At 46.7% G+C, this 25420-nt stretch overlaps 1 protein-coding gene across 3 annotated transcripts in view; it reads left to right on the top strand.

Moving 5' to 3' along the window:
* The window catches only part of GPATCH2L (G-patch domain containing 2 like), a 281236-nt gene that overhangs the window by 106162 nt on the left and 149654 nt on the right, over positions 1–25420 (top strand). For all 3 annotated transcript variants that reach the window (XM_069638026.1, XM_069638027.1, XM_069638028.1), the window contains exon 3: positions 17721–17785. In XM_069638026.1, coding sequence (XP_069494127.1) covers positions 17721–17785 — 65 coding nt within the window. The remainder of the gene's footprint in view (positions 1–17720; positions 17786–25420) is intronic.

The following is a 25420-nucleotide window of genomic DNA, read 5'->3' as shown; positions in this document are numbered from 1 at the left end:
TAGAGAACAATATTAGTGGTCAAGGGTTAGTCAGGTGATATATCTGGGTTGTCCCTACAATTAGATACATGAGAATTGTTACATGAAGACCCCCGATGATTGGTTAATGTTAATGGCGTCAGTGATAAGAGCCCCATGTTCTGATTGGTGCGCCCGCGAGCTTCCCAGTCTGGGACCATCGCTGTTCCCAGCTCTCGGTGTACCTGTCCTTTGCAACAATGTTTCACTATGAGTACGTGCAGACAATGTGAGGACTTATTCATAAGCTGGAAGGCCGACTGCTCCCACTGTCGCAGATGTCCATTGAGCCTTTTAATTGTATCTGCCTGTGTCTTGTAACGAGGGATCCAGACGCCTTCTTCCTCCTGGGCGTGGCATCCTGTCAGGTTCGGCTTGGTCACGTGAGGTGGGACCGTGTTTGAGGCAGAATTCTGCACAATTAATATTGTTTTTCCACTGGGTGCCTGGTTTAATTTGCAGGTGTGACTTTAACGTTGGTGTGCGGCGTGCGAGGTTGCAACATCGTGCCCTTGATGGTCTGCTTTCGGAATGTGGGTTTGCAACATTGCGACCTTGGCTGTCTGCTTTCGCCGGGCTCATTCTGCAGGATCAGCAACCTGACTCTTGTTCTTTTAACGTCCATGGAAGCTCTTGCTTGCGACCTACTTAGGCCTGGTGTATAGGTGGAACCGTTGGGTGCACAGGCGCTTTAGGTTATAGTATCATATTGTCTTTTGACCAGTATCGTGTCTTCGTTATATTTCTCATTATGGCACCTGGTTTTAGGAGAAGCGTAAGCAAGCTCTTTAGATGAGTTCATGATGCGTCTTGCGTTTCTGCATTTTGAGAGCCTATGTGGAAAATAATAAAGATGCACGTCCGTGAGAAAGTCTGTCGCCTACGTCATAGCACTGAGTATATTCTTCGTGTAGATTGGTGCGGGAGTGTCCGGAGTGTATATTTGCACAGGTGTGCTGACCGTTGGCTAGGTCGTCATGGCATCTCTAACGACGTGTAGGTTTTAGTCTAGTTGATCCGTGCCGCAGGTGTCGGCATGGACCGGGCGGGCTGCTGGGCAGGCAGATGGACACATCCGTATGTTCCTGTACCAGGGTATTTGGTCGTCTGGTAGATGGGCAAACTCTTCTCGTGGCGGGTGCCTGGGCCGTGATCCTTTAGGCCAGGCGCGAGAGGGGAAGGACGGGAGCCTGGTCTTCCATTCTCCCACTTCAGTCCCCCCTCTGGTCGACTTGTCGACCACAAACATATCCTTTTCGTTATCTCCTCTTACTCTCCATATCTTAGTTATTCCTCCTAAATGTCCATAGTGGTTCACATGATCTTCAAATGACCAATACATATATTCACAGGTTCCTCCAGGAGTACAGTATACCCATTTCCCTATGTAACTCCTGGGGTTTCTTGGGTTCTCGATCTTCACAGATGGTGGGTCCAGGTGGTTGGTGATGATCTGGTTGCGCAGCTTCTCTCTCTCTTGTATGATTATGCCTGTGTGTTGGCCGTCATCTGCTGGCATCAAGGGGTGCATACCGACCATTTCAAGCAACTCGTCAGTGGTGCATGCCTTCCGGGCCTTCCAAAATCTTATTATGATCAGTGTAGCTCCAGCCAAAATAGTACAACCAACTATAATTTTCAGTCCATCTGACAGCCAAGATGGCATCCATGACCATAATATTGAAAACCAGCTCTCATCCTTTTTCACACCTTTACTTTCATCCATCATTTTGGAGTGTATCTGGGCCAATTGTGAAACTGCTTCTGTCAGTGTACAGTTGTCAGCATCGTTGGCAGGAATGAACATGCAACATGATTGTCCTATCTTTGCGCAGACTCCTCCTTCCATGGCTGTGAGGAGGTCCAATACATATCTGTTCTGAAGTGCTACCATCCTTATAGCTCGCAGCTCCTCTTTTATTGCATTAAATCCATTTACTGTAGAATTGATGGTCATCATTAGTTCCCATCTAGTTATCTGTAGCCATTTTGCGTTTGCGTAAGCCTGCAGTCCCGGATGTATTATTGAGGAGAAGAACATTGCTGCTCTGCTGAATAGTCTGTGTTCTGGCGGAATTGAAGTGAGTGCCGTTTCCGACCTTCCCCATAGGTAATTTCCTGTCAGAGGTTCTCCTTGTCTTTTCCTTCTATTTAGGACAGTATTATTGCCATTGGTCCTGTTCCCTGGCTCCTCCTGAGGTGGTGCAGATCTCTTCTTCCTCTTGTCCCCTTCAACCATTTTGGGAAAGTTCGCCACATTCACATGCTTCTGGGGTACCACTAGTTATGGTACATTGACGTGCACCATCGTGCATACACCATTCCACAGAGGGGGCAGTGTGTGGTATGCCTTTTCTCCACAGGCCCAGTAATGGTCCATTATCACTTCTGTTCCTGCTCCCCCCTCAGGTAACTCCATCACGCTTGCACAGTTGGTGTTGTATCCTACGTCCACCTCTCCTTTATGTTGGTAGCATACCTTAGGCGCAGTCAGCGGCAGTATTGTTATTGGGTCTTCATCCGTCTCTATCCACGTGAGCATGGGCACGTACTTGATCCAAGTCGTCCAACATCTGTGGTTGTGTGCATCGATAGTTGAAATAGTTTCTTTTGTTACCATGTTGCTGCCAATCACTCCTATCTCCCATTTGTTGTCCAGGTACACCTTCCCCGTTATCGTCACCAGTGGCCTCTCCCAGCATCCTGGTTTACCAGGAACTTCAGTGGCGTACCAATCACATGGTAAATACTGCAGTGTTACTTTCTTTGTTTCCCCTTTTTCAGAACCACTTGTTATGTATCTGAATGCTTCAGCATGTAAACTGCTCTTGTGGTAACTCAAATAAGTCTTGAGGAAATTGTTTTCATATGGGTATGAGTCTCGTGTTTTCCACACCATATGCACCACTGTCCCTTGAAATCTTCCTTTCGTTTGGAACAGTGCCAAGTATATTATGCATTGTGCTGTCTTCATCTATTTCTGTGGCAACGAATGTTCGAGAAGCGCTCATGGCGTATGGTATAAATGAGCAAACGTAGCAGCTGTCTTCTGTTGTCTGCTTACCGATGCGGGTCATGTGTTGGTACCATATGTTGTTTGAGACGTGTGCTGAATCTTGTATATAATTGTCAATACCTTTATTATCTGAGTATGTGCTGCGTTGAACTCTATTTTGCTTGTGTGCAATTTTACTAGTATCACCTGACGTAACACCTGTTGCAGCTGGGGATGGGGTGTATTAGGTTTGGGTACAGCAATAAGATTGATAGCATAGCTGTACTGCCATACAGAGGCAGCCAAGAACCCGGTGATCATCAAAATCCCTATTATTTTTATTACACATGCTAATTTCACCGGCATTTTGCTCTTACCTTGCTGCAGTCCGGCAGCGTATTCTTGCGACGTTAAAGTTGCCCGCCTGAAAATTCTCAATATGCTGGTTATTAAATGTTAGTTGTTGTTTTTTAAGCTCTCCCTATCAAATAGTCATTCAGTGCCCAGGCGAAGAGCTGTTCCCACGCTAATCTAAGCGATCTATCTCTTGGGACAGGCAAGTATGGGTGGAGGTGGGGCATTGAATATTCTATGGCCAAGAGGAATGCTGTGTAGTAGACACGTACCCTTCTTCTTTTCAGGTACGTTGGCCTTTTTATTTCATATACAAATTGGTGTGACAATTCTTCTGGGTAGTTATCGTCTGAGGGTACCATCTACTCCTGGGCAGTGAATTTGTTAGTTATCTATTTTCTTAGCAGTACAATAATACACAGTTCCTGCATGTGCGAGAGAAAAGAAAAGAGAGCATTCACGTGTTTACATGTGTACGTGTGCAAGACAATGTCCTTCAGTTCAGTTATTACTGCAGTGGGGGTAGGGGTCAATGGGCAGGGGGTTTGGGGCTCAACTGGCGGAAGTATCTTTACTCTTTGAGCGTGTGACCATGGGGTGGGCAGTATGGGGATCACCCCTTTCTTCTTCAGTTATTGTCTCTGGGGAATCTGGGGAGTGACAGGGTATGGGAACACTTAGGCCGTTAGCTGCGGTAGAACTCTCTTCCTCCGTTGGTGATGTTGTTGTTGTTCTCCCAATGGACCTGTCGGTGGCGCTGGGGCGGGTCTGGAGTTTGTAGATCTTTACATCATGTAGGTGGTTCCAGGCACGCTTGTCCTGTAGCTTTACTGCTCTCGTTGATACCTCCTCTACCAGATGGGGGCCAGTGAATCGTGGACTGTTCCACTTCCTGTTGAAATTACGAAGTAGTACGTGGTCACCTTTAGCAACTTTACACAGTCTTTCCTTTTCCAATTCTTTATCCACGTCTTCTTGTTGATTGCTGTTAGAACCGCCCCACGTGCGCTCGAGCTGTTGAGACACAAACACTACACTAGTAATCAAAGAAGACACATATTGGTACATTTCATCACCAAGAACACTCGCAGTACTCTCGTGGTCGGTAAATGCTCTTGATGTTGGTGTTAGGGGAAGGCGCATTTGACGTCCGGTAACCACCTCGTGAGGGGTGAGGTGGTTGTCGGACCCTGGTCTATTCCTTAGCTCAAATAGGGCTAATGGAAGGCAATATAACCAACTCTTCTTTGTTGTTTGCTGTATCTTTGCAATTGCCTCCTTTAATAGGCTATTCAGGCGTTCACATACACCGTTGGCCTGTGGGTGGTATGCACATGCAAATTTATGCTTGATGTTCAGCAAGGATGTGATGTGCTGGAACATTTCGTTTGCGAAATGTGGGCCATTGTCTGACCTTAACACCTCGCACACTCCCCACCTGGGGAAGACCTCCCTCACTAGGAATTTAGCTGCTCTAAATGCATCTGGGTGTGAACAGGGCCCTGCTTCAATCCACCTCGAGAATGGGCATACTACTACAATCATATACCTATTTCCTTGACATATGTTGATCATATCAACATAGTCAATATGGAGATGCCGGAAAGGTCCCTCTGGCCGGGGTATAGTACCTCTTATCACCTTTAGAGTATGGCCGGCCGTAAACTGTTGACATGTGAGACAATTGCTGATAAAATTTGACAGATGAGAATTTAACTCGGGGCAGAACCAGTCTTCCCTAATTCGTGCTGCAATTACTTCCTTGCCTGTGTGGGCTGGATGATGTAGTTGGCTCAGGGCGGTGTTCAAAAGTGCCAATGGTATTACAACCTTTCCAGTGCCACCCTAGCGCCATAGTGCTTCGGTTGGTGACATTGTGCATCCTCTTTTTACCCATATTTCTTTTTCGGCCATTGGTGCAGCCGCTTGTAGCTCCATAATCTGTGTGGCTGGGAGATGGGTGTACCCTTCTCTTATCAATATCTCCTTAGCCATTCCCCTCCCTCTCCCTCTCTGTGACTCTGGGGGGTTCCATATCTCACCAAAGTATGCAGCATACTTCGCATGTGCGTCTGCTGCTGCATTCCCTTTCGAGATGTGGTCTTCACCATTGGTGTGTGCGGTGCATTTTACTAAAGCTAATTCTTGGGGGTCATTTATTACTTCAATTAGTTCAGCCAATAAGAGGGCATGTTGCACTGGAGTGCCATCAGCTCTCCTAAACCCTCTTCTTCTCCATTTCGACAGCCCTGAGTGGACAGTGGATGTAACATATGCGCTGTCGGAGTATATGGTCACTCGTTTGTCAAAGCTTTCCTTCAACGCCAAGATCAGTGCAACTAATTCCGCTGCTTGAGCGGAGTAATGCTGTGGTAATTGTACACATTTCATTGCCACACACACCGTTACCTCCATCATTTTTACCACTGCTGCCCCAGTCCTCCTTATACCATCCCTTTGATCGATAGTTGATGACCCATCAATAAACAAGAGCTCACCTCCCTCTAGTGCGTTTTCTTCAACCTTTCTAGTACATGAGTACATTTCAGTTATTTGCGTACAGTCATGGGCATAATCTCCCTCCTCAATTACTTCTGCTAGGAACCTTGCAGGGTTGACCGTGCTACATCTAACAATTGATAGTTCAGCTCTGGATAAAATGATCTCATAACCTGATGCTCTTTGCGTGGTTAGGGTGGACTTAGGTTTATTCAATATCGCAAATAGTGCATGTTCCACAAACAGTGTAGTTGGGCACCCCATGGTGATTGCTGATGCTTTCTCTACCGCAAAAGCAGCTGCGGCGAGACCCTGTTCGCAAGGGAAATGACCTAACATCACAGGATCTAAGTGGCCGCTGTAAAATGCTACTGGTTTGTAGCCCATGCTTGTTTTTTGAGCCAACACTGCTTTCATTACAGCTGAGTCGCAATGTGAAAATATAAAAAATTGTCGCTCATAGTCTGGGGATGCCAGTACCGGAGCAGTTGATATCGCATCTTTTAATTCATCAAAAGCCTCTTTCATTTCCATCGTCCACCCCAGCTTTTTCTCCCCTTTATTAGCTTCCCTTAACGCCTCAAGCAGGGGTCCTATGTACGAACTGTAATCAAATACCCATGCTCTACAGTAGTTGCACAGCCCCAGGAACTGCTGCAGTTCCCTCACTGTTTGTGGCATTGGAGTGTTTGAAATGGCCTGTGCTCTTTGTGGTGCAATCTTTCTTCCATGTTGGGATATAAGCTGACCAATGTAAAGTACCTGTTCTTGACAGTACTGTATCTTTTCCATGCCTACCTTGTAACCTTTTTCAGCCAATATTGTCAACATCTTTAAGGAATCCTCTCTGCATGTTCTTTCGTTTGTACTGCAAATTATTATGTCATCCACATACTGCAACACTGTGTTTTCCACTTCAATGTTACCCAAATCCATCTGTATTACTCTATTGAAAATTGAGGGTGATTCGCAATACCCTTGTGGAATCTGGTGTGCTTCCACTTTGTGTTTCTGTAAGTGAAGCTCGTCAGATCTTGTGAGTCTGGGTGCAATGGTATTGAGAAAAAAGCATTTTTAAGGTCGATCACTGTAAATCGTGATGCTTCTGCTGGAATGCCACACAATATTGTGGCCGGGTTTGCTGCTACGGGATATTCTGCTTCTACTATGTTGTTCAAGGGCCTGAGATCCTGTATGAAGCGCCAAGACCCCCCTTTAGCCTTGCGCACTGGGTACACAGCCGTGTTACATGGTGATTCTGAGGGGACCAATATGCCATTATTTATAAGGGCCGTTATGGTTTCATATATGCCCTCATCTGCCTCTTTTGATAGTGGGTACTGTTTCACTCTGGGGAGTATTGCACCTTTTTTCAATTTTATCCTTACTCCCCCTATACTTTTTATGCACCCCACGTCATAGGGGCTAGTAGTCCACAATGATTTGGGTACCTTTGACATATCCTCCTTAAAGAAGGGGACTGGGGTGCATGCGGGTGCCTCAAGTGCCATTGCAATTTTCTGTGCTACTTGTTTGTAAGCCACTCTTAGCCATATTTCCACACTCATCATAAACACCATTTCACCTTCCTCCTTTTCTTCTGAGAACAGCTCCTCATCTGACACCTGGGTGAGCCTACATCCTTCTGCTAATGCTATCACTGCCCTCCATGCTCTTCCTTCTCTGTCTTGGGCATGTGCAGCAATGTAATCAGCTGTTGCAATAATGCTCTCAATGTCCATTAGAACCACCTTTCCTTCTGGTTCATTAACAGGTGTTTCTGGTCTGAACAGATAGGCTGCTGGCCTCCTCCATATTTTCCCTTCTATCCCTGGTATCCATGCAAATGCCATATCTGTTCCATACTGGAATAGTTCGCCATCTACTGGCTCCGCCCTAATCGCTGCCTGTCCGCAGTATGCTTGCATAATCTGTCGTGCTGTGAGCATGTTAATCCCTGGAGTAGAGCAACTTATGCCGTCCTCAGTAAAGGAGATCGTCATATTCAACCTGTTCATTATGTCTCTCCCCAGTATATTTACCGGTGAGGCACTATAATATAGAAGTGGAACTGACAGGTCATAATCTCCAATAGATAAGGGAATGTTATCAGTAAAGGGAACCAATCCTCTAGCCCCAGAGAATCCTTGGGTGTTCATGGCTTCGCCTGACATCTTAAATTTACCTTCCCTTATGCAAGACCGGGTCGCCCCGGTGTCAACAAGGAATGATAATTTTTTGTCACCTATCGTTACCTCTATGCGTGGTTCCTCCGCACTATTAGGTGTTACTGACAGGATGGGACACACCAAGGCCGTCTGTGGGCTGTCCTATTGAGGGTACAACGATTGGCCATTTCCTGTGTAAGGGTTGTGTCCCAAGACTGTCACCCTACCCAGTTGTGTTTGTTGTGCTTGGCATTGTTGTGTTATCGCTACCTGTTGTTGTGGCAGTGAATATGTCTGTGGCTGTTGTTGTGTTATTAGTTGTTGTTGTTCATTTCCCTGTTGCAACGTCTGCTGTTGCTGTATGCCCTGCTGTTCCTGTGAGGGCCTTGGTTGTCCCTGTTCACTCCATGATGGTGTTCCTGGTCTAACTCTACACGTGTGTGACATGTGCCCTAATAGTCCACAACTCCAACACACCGGTGGTTCCCTACTCTGCCATGGAAAGCTCCCTGTGTTGTCCTGGTATACTGGTTGCCCTGTGGGGTAGGAATTTCTAAGTCCTCCCACCTGCTGTTGGGTGTTATATCCGTATCCTCTCCCTCTCATAATTCTTCCTCTCCCCCTGTTATAATTATAATACCCAGCTCCTGCCATTGGGTGTCCTCCTCCGATGTTGGTCGTGTATGGTTGGAGTGGCGGCGCCTGTTGTGTTATAGTCTGTGAAGGTGGTATTTGGGAGGAATCTTGTGCAGCCACTACTTGTGTGGGGCTTTGGGTCGTTGTTGTAGGCGTAGTTATTAGTGCCCCTTCCATTGTGTATTTAGTAAGCTTTTTCTGTACTAGTTTAGCCTCTTCCGTTTTCCTGTCCTCTTCCTTTTGTTTCATTTTTCCTTGCCATGTCCTGCAATGATGCACTATAGTCAGTTGTATTTCTGGCCATGGTTTTGCTTCCATTCCCACTACTTTCTTTAGTTGTTTCTGAACTCCTTCTGGGAGCCCTTGTACTAGTATATGATAAAATATTGCTGATGTTTTATCCCATTGTTCTCTAGTTTCCATGCGCCACTTCTCTTGGATTTCCTGGATATAATCAACAGGATCTTCGTTCTCACGCCTCTTGCGGGAGGTAATTGCTCCTATGTCTGATGTGTCTGGGTACTGTACCCTCAGTGCCTGCCATAGTGCATGTCTGCAGTTTGCGAATGGTGCCCCATCATGCGATGTGTTTGTTATTGTTACCCCATGGAATCCCGCTCTCTTCCAAATGTCATCCGCTCTATCCCCTAATATCGATATTAAAAGGCCCTTTACATCTCCTACTGCCAGTTTCTGTCCTGCGGTGTGTTTTTCCATTTCATATATCCACTTACCCGCACCTCCACTTAATGATGGGAGCCTGCATTTTATATTTTCTTTATCTGTGTGCTTCGAAGGGACATACTGTGGTCTAACCCCTCCTCGCTCCAAAAGTGGCATTAAGTTATGTCTCGTTTTACCCTTTGTGTTCCATAATATCGAGTCCTCACACCCTTCCTCCTCTTCCCTTTCTTCTACATCTTCAATTTCGTCCGTATTTCCCCTGCTCGTAACTCTTTTTTCTCCATCTTTTCCCCTTCTTCCATCATTTCATGTATTTAATGTGGGCATGTGTATTCGTCTTTCCTGCCTGCGACTAGGGAGGTCTCTAAGCCGACATGCATAGGGTGTCAGTTCGTCTGTGAAGGGCGCGAGTTTTATTTTGCGTAACAAGCGTGAGGTGGTTGAGCATGTAGGGTGCGATGGGGGAGGGCGTGATGGGGATGGTGCGGCCTCATGTGTCTGTCTTTCCGCTATTCCTTGCTCTCCCTCCTCACTTCTCTCCAGCTCATCCTTTCTCCTACTGATCCATGGTGAGTCTGTGTTGGTCCGGGTGATGTATAGTTTATCTAAGCTTTCCCTTTCACTGTTTGTTCCTTCCTTCTCCACTCCTTCTTCTTCCTCCCTACAAAAGTCAGTCATAAACGGCACCCCCCACTCAGTCTTTTTCCCCTTGATTGTTACTGTTTGTAAGTCTATTAGGTCCAGTTCTCCTTTTTCTCCTTTATCAACCGCTCCCCTTTGTGCTGATGTTGTTGCTACTTCTGTGTTTCTATATACATCCCCCCATTCTTCACTCTCCCTTCTCCTATCTTCTCTTTCTCCTTCATTTCTCTCCTCCATCTCCCTACTATTTTCCTCCCTTTTCCTTTTTAATTCCTCCATCACTTCACTACTCATCTGTTCCAATATTCTTTCATCCTCTTTCTTCCTTTCCCATTTCACCCTTTCTCTTTCTACTATACTCTCTATCACCCTCCCTTCTTCGTATTTCTTAGTTGTTTCTGATAGTAATCTCCTCTTCCACATTGCCATTTCTTTTTCTTTTTCTTCTTCTTCCCTTTTCTTTTCTCCCAACACTACTCTTGATACCCTTTCTGCTGCTGCTTTTACCCTTTCAGCTTCTCTCCTTTGCTCCTCATTTCGTTCCCTTATTTTTTCCAATTCGTTCTTACCTTCTTTCCTTTTCCTCGCTCTCTCTCTCTCCTCCCTCTCGAGCTGCTTGATCAATTCATTCTGCTCATCCCTTAGCTTTGCTAGTCGTTCCTCCAAAATCTCTTCCTTTTGTCGTAACAGCTCTTCCCCCACTCATTTCACTCTCCCTGGTATTATCCTCGTCTGTTTTCTTTACTACCTCCTTCTCTTCTCCTGTTAATGAACCTCGTAATTTTAATAATATCTGTGCAGCTACCCACTCATCATTTCCTATTTCCACAGTTTGTTCTTCTCCAGTTCTCCCCTCCCCTGCTGGCATCTTCCTATGAGCCACATATGGTGGAGGGCTGTATGCCGGGTTCGAGTATCCCTCAGCCGCCCTTAACTGTCCTCTTTCTATTTCTCCTAATTCTCTTAAAGGGTACAACCCCCCTCCCTCTGTTTTCACTCCCTTTGCTAGGGGTATATCGTTGCTCGGTTCCTTTTTTATTTCATCTGATGTATTATTCTTTTCTCCTCCCTCTCCTCCGTTCCCCGTGTTCTTTGGGTCCTCACTCCCCTTTTTCCCATCCTCTCCTTCCTCCTTAATCTCTTTTCCTTCCGGTATTTCCCCCACAGTGAACATTCCATTTGGTCCTGGTCGGGACCCTTGGAACATCCTCCATAAGTTAAACACCTCCACGTGGTTTGCCAACTTCTTCCCCTTGTATGTATTGTGCAGATGGTTTAATAGTGAATGTTGGGCATATGGATCGAAGCTACCATTAGGCGGCCATGGTGTTATCATTTTGTTATCCGTCCCCTGGGTCCATTCTATGCTGTACTTAATCAGTTTCTCCCTATGGGGTGGCAGTGTGGTACATATGTGTTGTAGTGGGGTAGTGAGGGTGTTCCCCCACCCTCCCGATCCTGTCCCGTATGACATAATAGCGCTCCACTTGTTACCCTTCCCCTATCTGGTAGTGGTTATCTCACTAGCAGTGTACAATATACAACCTTATATCGTTACCTGGCCCCGTAAGTTTGGGGACTTGCGATAGTCCGCTAAGGAAAATTACAAAAATATAGTATTTTAAATTTGTATATTTCTTCTGTCTTTCTTTCTTTATACGACACCCTTACGGCCCCCTGCGGCCGAGGCGCACGTAGCCCCCTGCGGCTGCGTACCCCTTATGACGTTCTTATACAGTCGTCTTATTTTCACGTGCTCCTCCTCCTTCTTCTACACTTGCCGTGGCCGGCGATCTCCGTGCGCAGCCACGTCCCCCGTTTCGCCTTTCCTCGATCAACTCATTTACCGTTTATCTCCGTTTCCACTCCCTTACCACAGTTCTCTTCCCCACCACTCTCAAAACGAAGATGCCTTGTGCTCGCGATATCCTATGAAAGCCCTACTGGTGACGTCACCGATCTCTTCGAGCTACTGGTACGTTCTTCATATATTCTTTAAGTTCAAAATACACTTGCAATCTACCCCCGTTAACCTTACAGCTGTCTTCCTGTCACTCCTGGAACAAGGTAATCAAATCAATAATATAATCGGACTGCGCACGCTGCGTCGCCCCGCGTGTGATACGCCCCTCGACAGGAGGGCTTAACCAGCCAATTATCTTCCGTATTGGGCAACTAACTAGCTACCGCCTACAGGGAAACGTCATCTACCTATCGAGTGTCTTGCTCGAACAATAGGGATCCTCATCTACTCATTGATCAATAAATGCCAAATCGTAGGAAACCACACACACCCACCCTTACACGTAGTCGCGACCTAGGCCAATCAGTTTCTACGAGCGGCCGCACGTGATGTTTCCGTGCTCCGCCCCCCCTTCGCGTAACGTAGCCGACTGCTCTCGCACTTATTCGGCTACCATTCATTCCATTGCCAACACTAAATTGTCAAACCTTCGCCGTGCACCTGTGCAACACCTCCCACCTCCCGTATTTAATTCCTCCCCCCTCCCTCACAATCTCACATTGCTTGTTGTGCGTGGCATGCTCACCAAGTTCTCTTGATGCGGGGCCGCTCGACTGCGTGCACCTCTCCAAGCGGCTCGCCACCTCCCCTCGTTTGGACCACGTGTGGACACTCGCCAACCGCGGGCGGGATACTTCTCAACCGGCTCCCGAGGGCCAATATCCGGATTGCACTGTCCGGTCTTCTCGCAGCTCCGCGATGGTCCTGTAGTCCTCAGAAGGGGGCAACGGCAGAGGGGGCCGCGCCGCCGGGCCTCCCCGCAACGGGAGTACCTGGAAAAAGTAAAAATAAAAAAGCGGATCTTAAACAGATCTCAGCAGTGCCTCCAACTTGTCGGGGGGAAATTCTGCCGGGGTCGGCCGGGCCGTCCGCAGACCTCCGGGCAGGGAGGCCCCAACTCCTCCTGTATATCCAAAAAGAGAGAGAGTATGAGACACACGCAAGAAGCAAGGTGACTCTGCTGTTTATTAGACAAAAACGGCAGGGATAGGTCATGGATCGTACGCGTCCGTCCTGACACACACACAATCGTGGGGCTCGCAGGCCCTTTTTACCTTAGTATGACGCGCTACTTGCGTCACCTTGGAAAGTTAACAAAAAACCTATCGCCACTCTTAATTGGTTGCTTGAGTGGTAGGGTTAGTATAGAATACGTATAGAGAACAATATTAGTGGTCAAGGGTTAGTCAGGTGATATATCTGGGTTGTCCCTACAATTAGATACATGAGAATTGTTACATGAAGACCCCTGATGATTGGTTAATGTTAATGGCGTCAGTGATAAGAGCCCCATGTTCTGATTGGTGCGCCCGCGAGCTTCCCAGTCTGGGACCATCGCTGTTCCCAGCTCTCGGTGTACCTGTCCTTTGCAACAATGTTTCACTATGAGTACGTGCAGACAATGTGAGGACTTATTCATAAGCTGGAAAGCCGACTACTCCCACTGTCGCAGATGTCCATTGAGCCTTTTAATTGTATCTGCCTGTGTCTTGTAACGAGGGATCCAGACGCCTTCTTCCTCCTGGGCGTGGCATCCTGTCAGGTTCGGCTTGGTCACGTGAGGTGGGACCGTGTTTGAGGCAGAATTCTGCACAATTAATATTGTTTTTCCACTGGGTGCCTGGTTTAATTTGCAGGTGTGACTTTAACGTTGGTGTGCGGCGTGCGAGGTTGCAACATCGTGCCCTTGATGGTCTGCTTTCGGAATGTGGGTTTGCAACATTGCGACCTTGGCTGTCTGCTTTCGCCGGGCTCATTCTGCAGGATCAGCAACCTGACTCTTGTTCTGTTAACGTCCATGGAAGCTCTTGCTTGCGGCCTACTTAGGCCTGGTGTATAGGTGGAACCGTTGGGTGCACAGGCGCTTTAGGTTATAGTATCATATTGTCTTATGACCAGTATCGTGTCTTCGTTATATTTCTCATTATGGCACCTGGTTTTAGGAGAAGCGTAAGCAAGCTCTTTAGATGAGTTCATGATGCGTCTTGCGTTTCTGCATTTTGAGAGCCTATGTGGAAAATAATAAAGATGCACGTCCGTGAGTATGTCTGTCGCCTACGTCATAGCACTGAGTATATTCTTCGTGTAGATTGGTGCGGGAGTGTCCGGTGTGTATATTTGCACAGGTGTGCTGACCGTTGGCTAGGTCGTCATGGCATCTCTAACGACATGTAGGTTTTAGTCTAGTTGATCCGTGCCGCAGGTGTCGGCATGGACCGGGCGGGCTGCTGGGCAGGCAGATGGACACATCCGTATGTTCCTGTACCAGGGTATTTGGTCGTCTGGTAGATGGGCAAACTCTTCTCGTGGCGGGTGCCTGGGCCGTGATCCTTTAGGCCAGGCGCGAGAGGGGAAGGACGGGAGCCTGGTCTTCCATTCTCCCACTTCACACCTCTGACCCACAAGTACATATTTGGGTTCATGGTTATTTACCCTGTTTTTGCATTCAAATTAGCATAAGGAACATATTACTCCCATGTTCTTGATTGTTTATTCAACTTTATAGCTTGCACATTCCATGGCGTACATCCACAACATGTTTGGGGACCATTTCATTATTTTGTCAAGTGGTCTGTAACGAGGAAAGCAACATAAATCCTCTTTACGTATTTGTTTGTCCATTTCCACAATTAAGCCTGTGCACTTCAGCAACGTAGCACAAATGGCCCTGAAAACATGAAGCTGAGTGGTACGACGTCCTTTCATCGGATATGTGCGATCCTTCCATCACGGAAATGTCTGTGACGGAAAAGTTTGCATGGGAAATGTACGCACAACCAAACAAACATCGCTCATCACTGCCTTATCCACACCCACAACACACCCAAAACACCCCCCCCCAGCCACACCCTCAATACACCCACACGCACACCCCCAACATAAACAAACCCTAATTACCTTTTCTTCAGGCTGTCTCACTGTGGCGCCAGTTCCCTTTCACTTCTGTGATCGGGAACCGGCCGGCGCTGCAGGGTCCTTTTTCTTTTTTTAGAAACTTTTTTTTGATAAACAGAATGTTGCAGCCCCCGTTTTTTTTTTTTTTCGGGTGTGCTGCGGGGTTGTCCCCTCCAACACCCGCTCACTATACTGTAAAGCGGGGGTTGGTGTAAAGTATGGTGAGTGGGGTGTTGCGGGGGACACCTCCGCAGCCCTTGCAGTCTTTTTTTTTTTTTTTTTTTTAACTTGCCTTCAATGCATGCTACCACCAAAGCTTTGAACACCTTTGGTGGTAGCATGTTTTGGACTTTTTGTGCGTTCTGACTTTTTTTTCGGTCCGTTCGTGCAATTCCCTTTCATCGACACCCGTTTATACCATGGGTGTTTTGCTGCAGATTTTTTGCTGAAAAAAAGTTTTGCATTTTTTTGGGGGGCTGGGAAAGGGCATATAAAGGGTTGAGGTGGTCGGGAATAAAAGAAATAGGTAAATGACAGGGGGGTTGGGTGGGGAACCTCCCCAAAAATAATTTAAAAACCATTTCGACAGTTTTTTCGGCATAGATTCTGCTTGAAAAACACCCATCGGAAAGAACCGGTGTCGATGAAATTACATAGAACGACCTGAGTTTACAAAAGGAAGTCCAAGACATACCGGAAAGAAAGGTAGTCATTTTCAGACAGGTCGGGGTGTCTAAGCGTCACCCCGACCTACTGAGAATGGTGTATTGGAATAACTGTCATCCATTCCTTATACTGGAGCAAGAGGGTGGGGACTAACCAGAATGTTTCCCTGTTTAAATTGTGCAAATTACAATGTTTAAAGGACATTTAGTATTTCATTTCCATGTACCCTGAAAGATGTGTTTGTGTTAATTGTTGAAATTGATCAATGATTGCATAATGGGCTTGCACGACTCGAAGCCCCGTCCCCTGAAGACATTTGCTTGGACCTTCTGTTTACTCTATTTATTGGGACTAACATGGCCCCATATGCAACTCTGACGCCAAGGTCAGGAAGCACTTCCTTGCGCTTGCAACCGGGTAGACCCAGTGTGACTGTGGGCCTCATTACGAGGTTGGAGGTAGCCATGGTGCTATTAGCACCATGGCTGCCTCCAAACCCGTGTCTGGGTCCGGTTAGTCAGAATGGGGATTTACCGGGTCATTCCAACCTTGGAGAACCCGGTAAGTCCCATTCTGAGAACCATTCCCCTTTCCCATTCGAGCCCCCATAGGGCTCAGTGGGAATGGGGAAGGAGCTAATAACGGGCCCTCAAATAGCGGGCCGTTTATTAGCTCCCTGGTCCCTTAGCAGCTCCCGCTAAGGGCGGCTGGTAAAACCAGCCGGCCTTAGTGGGACCCGCTAAGGGACCTCAGAATGCCACGTTAGGGGGTTAACGGCACCGGCATCCTTACTGGTGCCATTAACCCCTTACCGCCGGCCTCGTAATGAGGTCCTGTCTCTTAAAGACCTCTGCAAACAGATCTTACACTGATGCGTTTTGCTAGTTCTTTAGCCTTCTTTTTTGTACTGACTAACACTGATCTGAGTGGGATATTTCAGTCCTTGTGAGTTGAACCGCCGAGAGTCTGATTGCTGACCCTTTGCAATTCGAGAGCGCCTGTATGTTGCCAGTGCATGGTTTAGAAACCAATCGTCTTCCCAACTGGTGGCTTGGAGAGGGTTGCTTATGGGCTACACTGAGCTGTTCAAGATTCGAGCCAAAATTCAATTCACTCTGGCTGTGTGTAATCCGAATGGGAGAAGGTTTTGCAAAGTCCGTTTTTCTGTTAAACAGTTGATGGCAACCCAGAAACAAGACTTTGTATCTGGCTGGGATTGACTGCCAGCTTGCTTCGGGAGTTTGGGAAATGGAGATGCCATCCTCCAGTTTTCCATGGCGGGACTCCTGTGCGAAATAGAATACTCTCTTCATTTTGTGAAAGAAAAGGTTCCAGCTCAGTGATGCAAAGGTTCTAGAAGACGGTTCTGTGTTGTATTCTTAAAGACACTCGAAGGCAACAGTAGTGTAAAGATTAGAAATGGGATAATGGCGGGTGACTCAATGTCTTGTCGACATGCTACTTTCTAGCTTGTTGTGACATCCTCATGGGTAGCCAAGCCCCAGTTTCTCTCCAGATCAAGTACAACCTTCCGAGGAAACATAGGGAATTGAATTATCCCTAACTACTGACCTTAAAAACCAGCAAAATGAATGAAACCCCGATTAAACACTCTTCTGACTTTGTGCCGTAGTAGTCCAGTGTTTGGTTTGGGCGCATGCTTTGTTTGACACCTTCTTAATGCTTGTGTCCAATTTTTCTTCAAGGTTAGAATAATTTCACCAATAAATCTAGAATTGCCCACAAAATTCAAAGGTTTTTTTTTTTAATTGCCTGACAGCTTCCTCTAGTAACTCCAAGAAAAGGACAAAACGCCCCATGGACTCCCGGAAGCCAGGGTGTATACCTGTTCTGAGGCCGTGGACAAAAGTTGTAATTGCCAGTCGGAAATCGCCACCAGCAATCTCAGTTTTGCACATACAAACAGCGCACTATGTCTGACTCGCCAAGAGCCAATCTACACCGGCCAATGGCACATTGTGCAGCCTGCTCTGAGGTAGTGATTGGTGCGCTTGGTGTGGGTAGCAGTACCCCAGTTACAGGCGATCCGCATGCGCAGTCTTCATCCCAGGGTCATTTAACAGGAGAAGCCATGGTGTGGGGTCTGCAGTTCATGCTTGTTTCTTTTGTTTGTTTGCAGTGAAACCAGCAGCGTGTGCAGTAGCAGTGACACGGGCCTCTTCACCAACGATGAAGGCAGGCAAGGTAAAGGCACATGTCCTCTTTCTATTGTGCTTTGCACCTGCACGGAAAGCAACACCTTGAGAAGAAGGTGTAAGGCGAGTAAAGGATATGTTCCATTTGCAGTCAGTGTTCTCCTTCCTAATGAGCAAGGTTCCCTCTATTTTTCTCTGTGCAGAACGGGATTGCTCTAGTGCACGTTTTTATTTATTGCAGTGCGTGCAATTGAATGAAGAGTTGTTGGGTAAGCGTGGACAATGTGTACATTTTCACCTTCAAAAGGATATTGAGTAGAATTAACAAGCACTATACCTAGTAGCACATGCCACATCCCTCACCAACTAAAAACGTACACTTTAGAGAGGATTACAAAAGTGATCCCTGGAAAAAACCAAAACTTCAAGAAGTGCCACGGTAGCTGCTAGCCTCACGTGTGTAGTGAAAAGTGCATGTATCCTCTGTGTCAAAGTCTCCAGCCTCACTCTGAGGGTCTCCAGTGGGGTAACCAACGGGGTTGGATGCCTCACCAAGTTAGCAGATGGTGAATCAGGGCCACTATGTGGGGATGCGGGGGATTGGAGGGGGGAGTCCCCTGATCACACTCGGCACACTTCTCAGAGCATGGAACAGTCACAGGGTGTCAGTTACGGACAGGGTCCCTTTAAGTGGCACAACCCTTGCACCTGGGATGTGGAGACTATAGGGGATCAGGGAACTCCAGCTGTGGCCAACCTCTCAGCACATTGCTTTCGCTTCTGCTGAAGCTGGTGAGACTGCAGCTATGTACCCTCTAAGGCAATTCTGGGTCGATGGATCGGCCACGCGGGCAACCTCTGCACCCCTCGCACAGTTGCATGGATGCTATCCACTGAGAAGAAGAGGTACCTGAATTAGGAATGGAAACTCGCCAATCACCCAGCCACCAACTGTCCGAGACCTCCACTGTCCGATTGAGAACGCATCTGCTCATGGAGTCCACCCAAAGGGCAGGGTTAGGGCGTGACAAATAGAGAGAGAATCACCGAAGAGGGGGTATAGCCAGCCCCAAGTCCCACTCAGAACTAGGAGCCATTCTTTATGCAGTACCTGTACTAGTGACCTAAAGAGGAAGAGGGAACTAGGCACTCCAAGATGACCGGTATGGTTCTCGAAGATGCAGTCCAATGAATACTAGAGACCCAAACAGGGACGAACAACTATGCCTCTCAAGTTCCCTAAACTGAGCCTACAGACCCAAGAAGAAGAAGAAGAAGAAGAAGAAGAAGAACCCTGGCAAGGCAAGGGACAGTATATAGGAGAATACACTGATGAGCGTTGGTTATGATGGTTTCGGCCCAAATGACTGAATAAAGAATACCAAATGCGCGATTTGGCCGAATTTCAGACGTTTGAAAAATCTGATGGCCGGAAAGTTCAACCAAATCACGCATTCGGTGCTGGGGGCTGCAGGTGTTTCCCCTGCACCCTTGTTCACTGTATTGTGAGCAGGGATTGCAGGGGACACCCCCACAGCTTTCCCGAAAACATTACGGTAGTGAACGGGAATGGGCAACGCAGGGACACGGAATGTAAGGTAAGTAGGGGGGTGTTGGGGGTGTGGGTAGGGGTGTGGGCAAGTCAGTAATGTTCAGGGGAGAAAAGACCAAAGATTATTTTGAAAAATAATCTTCAGTCTTTTCTCCCTCAAACATTTCTGATTAGGTCTTTCAACCCCAAACCGTTTATGAAGGGAGTACAAACTAAAGCATAAGTCTGCAACCTGCAGGTCTCAAAATGTGTTGGACCACAACTTCAATCAGCCCCAGCTAGCGTATTGAATGGTGAGGGATCATGGAGGCATAGTACAAAATATCTGGGCCACCAAACCCCTATACCCTACCATCCCTGGCCCCTACCATCCCACAACCCCCATTTTCCCATATACCTGCCTTCTTTTACCACATTTTACTGCAGTGATATGTCCTGCAGCAAAATGCAGGGGAAGGGTTGTGCGGAAATGGGGTGGTGGGAGGACCGCCCAACAGAATTCAAGTGCCAGGAGAAAAGGTAGATCAGAATTGCCTTGTCTTAGAAAATACTACCCCGAATTCTTGTGACAAATCCCCAGATGTCGTCCCTTCTCTCCTAGCGGGAGCCCCTTCCCGCAAGGCAAGGGAGGTGAGGCCGCTACCCGATACTCCCCCTGGGGGTGGCACTCAGCGGGTGATCTCATGGGGAGGGAAGCCTCCATGTAAGGCACTATAGAGTATTTATAATAATTGGACAATATAGTGAAATTAAGAACATATTGTATAATTCAATTCTAACCAGAAGTAGGAATGTGATCGATGATCATGTATCAATTTCCTATAATCACATCACCATTATCTTTGCTTTCTAACATTAACATTTAGTTAACAAAAGGAGCACTATGAGCTTTATATAGAATGATTTTCAGTATTTTACATGTTGAGCATTCTGCAGAAACACTGACATTCCATCTCTTGGTTTCCTTACAGAAATAAATCGTAACCTAAATATAATATGAAAATGATAATACAAGTGTTTTTATAAACCAAACCTCAACTATCATTGTACTGTCCTAGATGGAATTGAGTGCCTTTCCCTTCGTTCTTCCAGGTTGGTGAATTTATCAATGGCCAGGAGACCTCTGACATTAGATACTTTGGGGCCATCATTTAATTAGTAGACAAGACTCTTATCAGCCCAGAGGAGTCTGTTAAGGCTCTTATGAGGCTTGCTCAACTGTCTGGTCACACCCATTTGGCCCCATTAATGCCTGTTCCTCTTAGTCATTCAATTCACTGAAACTCCATACCTGTTGGCATACAGAAAGAGATTTCATGAAAGGTTTTGTTAGGCAATGACTGTGAACCTTTGGGGCTTGTCTCTGATGCAGCTGATCCTCCTCCTAGGTCAGAGGTTTGCAACCTGCATCATTCCAAATGTTTTGGACTATGACTCCCATAATCCCTCACCGTTTACTGTGTAGGCTAGGGCAGATGGGTGTGGAAATCCAAAGCATCTCGAGGGCCAAAAGTTTCAGAATAATGTCCTAAGACTAGGCCTCAGACCAAAAAGGCAAAGCCTTTGCCAAGCCTAAGACCAAGCCATACGCAAAGGGAAAAACCAACGCTGCCAATTCTACTTAGATTCAGCTCTTAACCTCGACGAGCAAGTACATGATACAGCCTCAGCAACTAGCTACACCTGCAAACTTATTCACACCTGCAAACCATACCTATCCACAGACAGCTGTACCACTATAGCGCAAGCTCTTATTCTCTCCAAATTAGGCTACTGCAATGCACTGTACCTAGGCACCAGTAAACACAACACTAACAAACTCCAAACCCTGCAAAACAATGCTCTCAGGACAGCACTAGGCATTCCCAAAGGACAACACATATCTGACCAAAGAAGAGCCGTCAATTGGCTGGCCATCAATGACCGCATCAAACTTAAAACTCTGAATATTACACACAACTGTGTGAATAATAAAGCACCTGCATACCTCACAGAGAAATTCACAAAGTACACCTCTGAACGACCCATCAGAAAGGCTCAATCAGATGTATTAAGATCCCCAACTTCGAATTGAAAAGAACTGGAGGGTCCAGCTTCCCAGTCCTACTAGCTCATCTTTGGAACTCCATCCCAGACTCACTTAGAGCTACTCCTTCATCCCATGTGTTCAAAGCTAATGTCAAACACTGGCTTCACACCAATGGCTGCTAAAGCCTCAACGGTACCGCATATTCTGTATATTTAATGTAAAATATTTGAAACTGTAACATATCCTATTTGTAAGATATATGACACTGTAACATAAAAAATGCTGTATATATGACCCTGTAACATAAGAAATGTATAATATCTGTGTACCTGTAACCTAAGATTCTACTTTTTGCAAGCGCCCAGTTGCTTAACGGCCCGGTGCGCTCTATAAATAAATAAACAATACAATAAAGAGAGGGGAAGAAGTCATCTGCCTTTTCAGTACAGAAAGGTTTACCTACAATGCCTGCCCCTACTCCAAATCCTACTTTTGGTGGAAAGGAAGAGAAGATGTCTGTGACTATTGAAGATCTGATCCATAACAACCATCCTGCTTCATGGAGTTTACTTGCAGAAGGTGGACTTCAGTAAGGGTCAGAGGGAGTGTCCCCGCCTAGAGGCCCTGAGAATGCATGCCTGTTCCCAGCGGCAGGGGAAGAATGTGGGAAAGGCAGAACGTATTGGGAGGGTGGAAACTTTAATGGTAAACCCACAGATACTACTGTTGTGGACCCCAGGAGGTTGGTGGTACCCCAAGCAGTTATGCCGTTCCTACTGCAGATGGCCCATGAGGTGCCTTTAGCAGGTTCCTTGAACTGGCAAAGTCATAGAAAGGTAGCCTCTTCATTCCTACTGGCCCAAGATTGGGGTCCAATTGGGAGGCCACTTCATGTGTTGTACAATTTTTCACATGTCTACCAAAAGTACTGCAAAGGTTCAGGCACTCCTTGTTGTGGAAGTCCCTTTTGACAAGCTAGGAATCATTATTATTGTTCCCTCTGACCCTCCCACTGCATTAGAGACTTGATTTATTTTAGTTAACCATATGCCCTAGAAACATTGAAGAACTCCCTTTAAGGGCTGCAACTGACGAAGTCAGCTGCATAGCCTTTTCTGAGTACCTCTAGCTAAGTTGGCTTTCATAAAGAGGTTGCCTGATCTGTGGAAACACATTGTGTCCATCTATAATAAGGCTGTGAGAAGAAATCTGGTGTCACTTATACATTTTCAACCACTTACGACCAAGTCAATGGTTAGTTGAAAGATTCAACAAAACCGCAAAAAGCATGACGGGGGACTGATGGTATTAATGTGCATATCCCAAGCAACCAAACAATTTGTACAAATGGAACTGTATCTGGACGCAGAGTGTAACGGATGAAAACAGCCATCAGGAAGAAATGTCTTGAGTGCTTGGAGGTCCCATATATTCTAGGGAAGGGTATTCCATAAACGTGGGGCTTCAACTGCAAGTCCTCTTTGCCCCTCATGGTATACATCTGATTTTGGGACATGAAAGCAAAAGTGTGTGAGAAGAGCAGAGATTATGTGAAGGTGGGTAAAAGGAGATCATATTAGCCAAGTAGATTGGAGTTAATTCATACAAACGTCTAAACACCAAGCATAGGATCTTTCAACTGCATTCTCTCCCCGACTGTGCTCTGGAAGACACCTTGAGACGGAAATAGGACCTTGTTTTGCCATGAGAACTGCTCTAGGGGGAGTTAATTTCAGCTCCATTGAACGTTTGGCCATCCAGTCAGGGGATCTTTGGCTCTGGTGAAAGAAGACTCTGAATCGGCCATTCCTTCTCCCACCTTAAACATGGTGGATTCTTTTCTGGGCCTTGGAAAAAGGACGGCACTTAGGATGGCTTAGGCAAACAGCAATCTGAAGGCAGGTAATGGGATGACCAGAAGGCTTCTCTGATGGATTCTACTTTTGCATTAAAGTACTAGTCTTGGAGTACTTAAAGCCTGGAGCTTTACACAACAAATGGCACAGATCTTCCAAAGTTATTTCAAAACCTGGTTTAGCAAACTATTTAGTGGACTTGACTATTCACAATGAGGCTCCAAGAGTCTTCCACATAAATGGATTGAAGGCTTTCATCCCTACGGTTGACGTGAGATCCTTACTCTTCGTTTGTGACATGGAGGAAGAAGAGAGTGAACCTCGGCCTGATCTGCTCCAGGGTAGCCCTTCACATGGCTCAGTGGAATTGGTAATTATCTCACCTCAACTGACCCTACGGCTACAACAGCACTGCAATGTCTTGCTTATACCATTCTCCTCACTGTCTCACTCTCCAATGGAATTGCATCCTGTAGTCGGCAGGTTACTGACACTGAAGATAGTGTGCCTGGAATAAGCAGCTGCTATATGATTTCAGACTAAGAGAGGAGCTACTCCAAGTCTGAATTGAGAAAAATGTTGAACCTTGGAGGGACTGAGCCCTACAAAAAGTTTGCGAGATCCAGGTACGTTTCTTTCCGAGTGAGGTCTTTCAACCTCACTCCTTGCTTAGCTAATTTGTTTTGGGGGCCTGGTCAGTCTTTAAGGCTAACGGTGCAGGAGGCATCCTCCCCTCATTTATATCACAGATATGGCTCTACTACCCCCCTATTGCAGGGGAACCGCCTCCTTTTTGGACATTTTTTTACACAGTGATGACTTAATAGTGGAAGTACCTTTTAACCATTTTGTGTGCACTCCTGTGCCCCGATTTCTTTTTTTGTTTTTTTTTGTCACTTGGCAGCCTTTTGTAAAATATGGTGCTGGCCCTATATGGTCATTTCTCTTGGCAGGCGCTCACCAGAGCCCGGGCAGTAAGCCGTTAGTGTGTCAGAAACTGGGTGTTTTTGTTGAGGGGCTGCTGACTGCCCCAATACACAAATCCAACCCAAACCTTCTGTGAGTCATTGCAGTACATGACCTGCTGCCCATGATTGGTCAGCCGCTCAGAGTTTGGACAGACAGGTCATTCCTTTAGTGGGGTGGAGTTCCCCTCTGTAGGAGTACTTCAGAAAGCTTGCCATCCTGGTGTTCGTGGCATCCGCTCCTTTGAGGACCTACGGTTGTACGAAGTTGTCATTTGCTGTACCATGTGGGACTGCAATACAGGGGCCCTTAGTTTCAAATTCACTGAATTCATTAATCCTACTAAGTGGGTGTTTGTTCATGCTACAAAGTGTGCCAAGTCTGTTTACAGAGTTGGGCTTGAATCCACCCCTGCAAAGAAAGTCCTGAAAGAGCCCCTAACCTTAAAGTTGAACGCGAGGGATCCAGCTGATTAGGGGGTCACCAAAAATGAAAGCGTGTGATTGGGAGCTTGCCGCCACTCAGCCCTTAAGTACTAAATGAACCTGGGGCTCGGATTTCGCATTTTATTGAAATTGTGGTGAGTACCAAATCACTGATCAAGAAAAATTGCAAGATATGGACAGGGCAGTGGTGGGGAAGTCCTTACACAAAGTACTCTGAAGCCCTGAGGCTGATAGACCCAAGAACATGTACATAAGTAAGATACCAGCTTTAGTGGGGGAGGTGTGGGACTCCCTGGTGGGCCTGACAACCTTCCCATCCCCACTGATGCCAATTCTCCGAAATCCACAATTTACCCCAGGCCGGGAGGCGGGAGCCTTTGTTACGTGGGAGACAGCGGGGTGCCGCATGCTGCGGGACATAATATAGGAACAGGATGTCAAAACGTATCTACAGTGTAAACAACACTTTAATCTGGGAGAGGGCGAGAGGTTCAGATGCTCTCAACTTTGTCACTGGATAAAGAATGCCGAGGTCTTAAGGCTGTGACCAGGGATCTCACCCTTTTCGAGAAAAATATAAAACGAGTAGTGCCGGAGATTCCCATATGCTGGCAGATCTCTACAGGATATTTTCCATCCCTCAGGGGGAAGTGAGATGGCCATACATGAAATAGAGGTGGAACAATGGGATCGGCTATGGCGGAGCATTGCCAAGCCGATCATGGCGTGGAAGTTAGGGTAATGTGGATTAAGGTCATGGTGAAGTGCCATCTCACCACAGTAAGGCTACAGAAATGCTACCCAGCGGTTTCCAATATGTGACTCGCCAGGAACT

This window comes from Ambystoma mexicanum, chromosome 14 (genome assembly GCF_040938575.1).
Source record: "Ambystoma mexicanum isolate Mex_15411 chromosome 14, UKY_AmexF1_1, whole genome shotgun sequence".
Taxonomy (NCBI): Eukaryota; Metazoa; Chordata; class Amphibia; order Caudata; family Ambystomatidae; genus Ambystoma; species Ambystoma mexicanum.
Note: the sequence above shows the minus strand (reverse complement) of the source record. Positions and strands in the feature narration are given on the sequence as shown.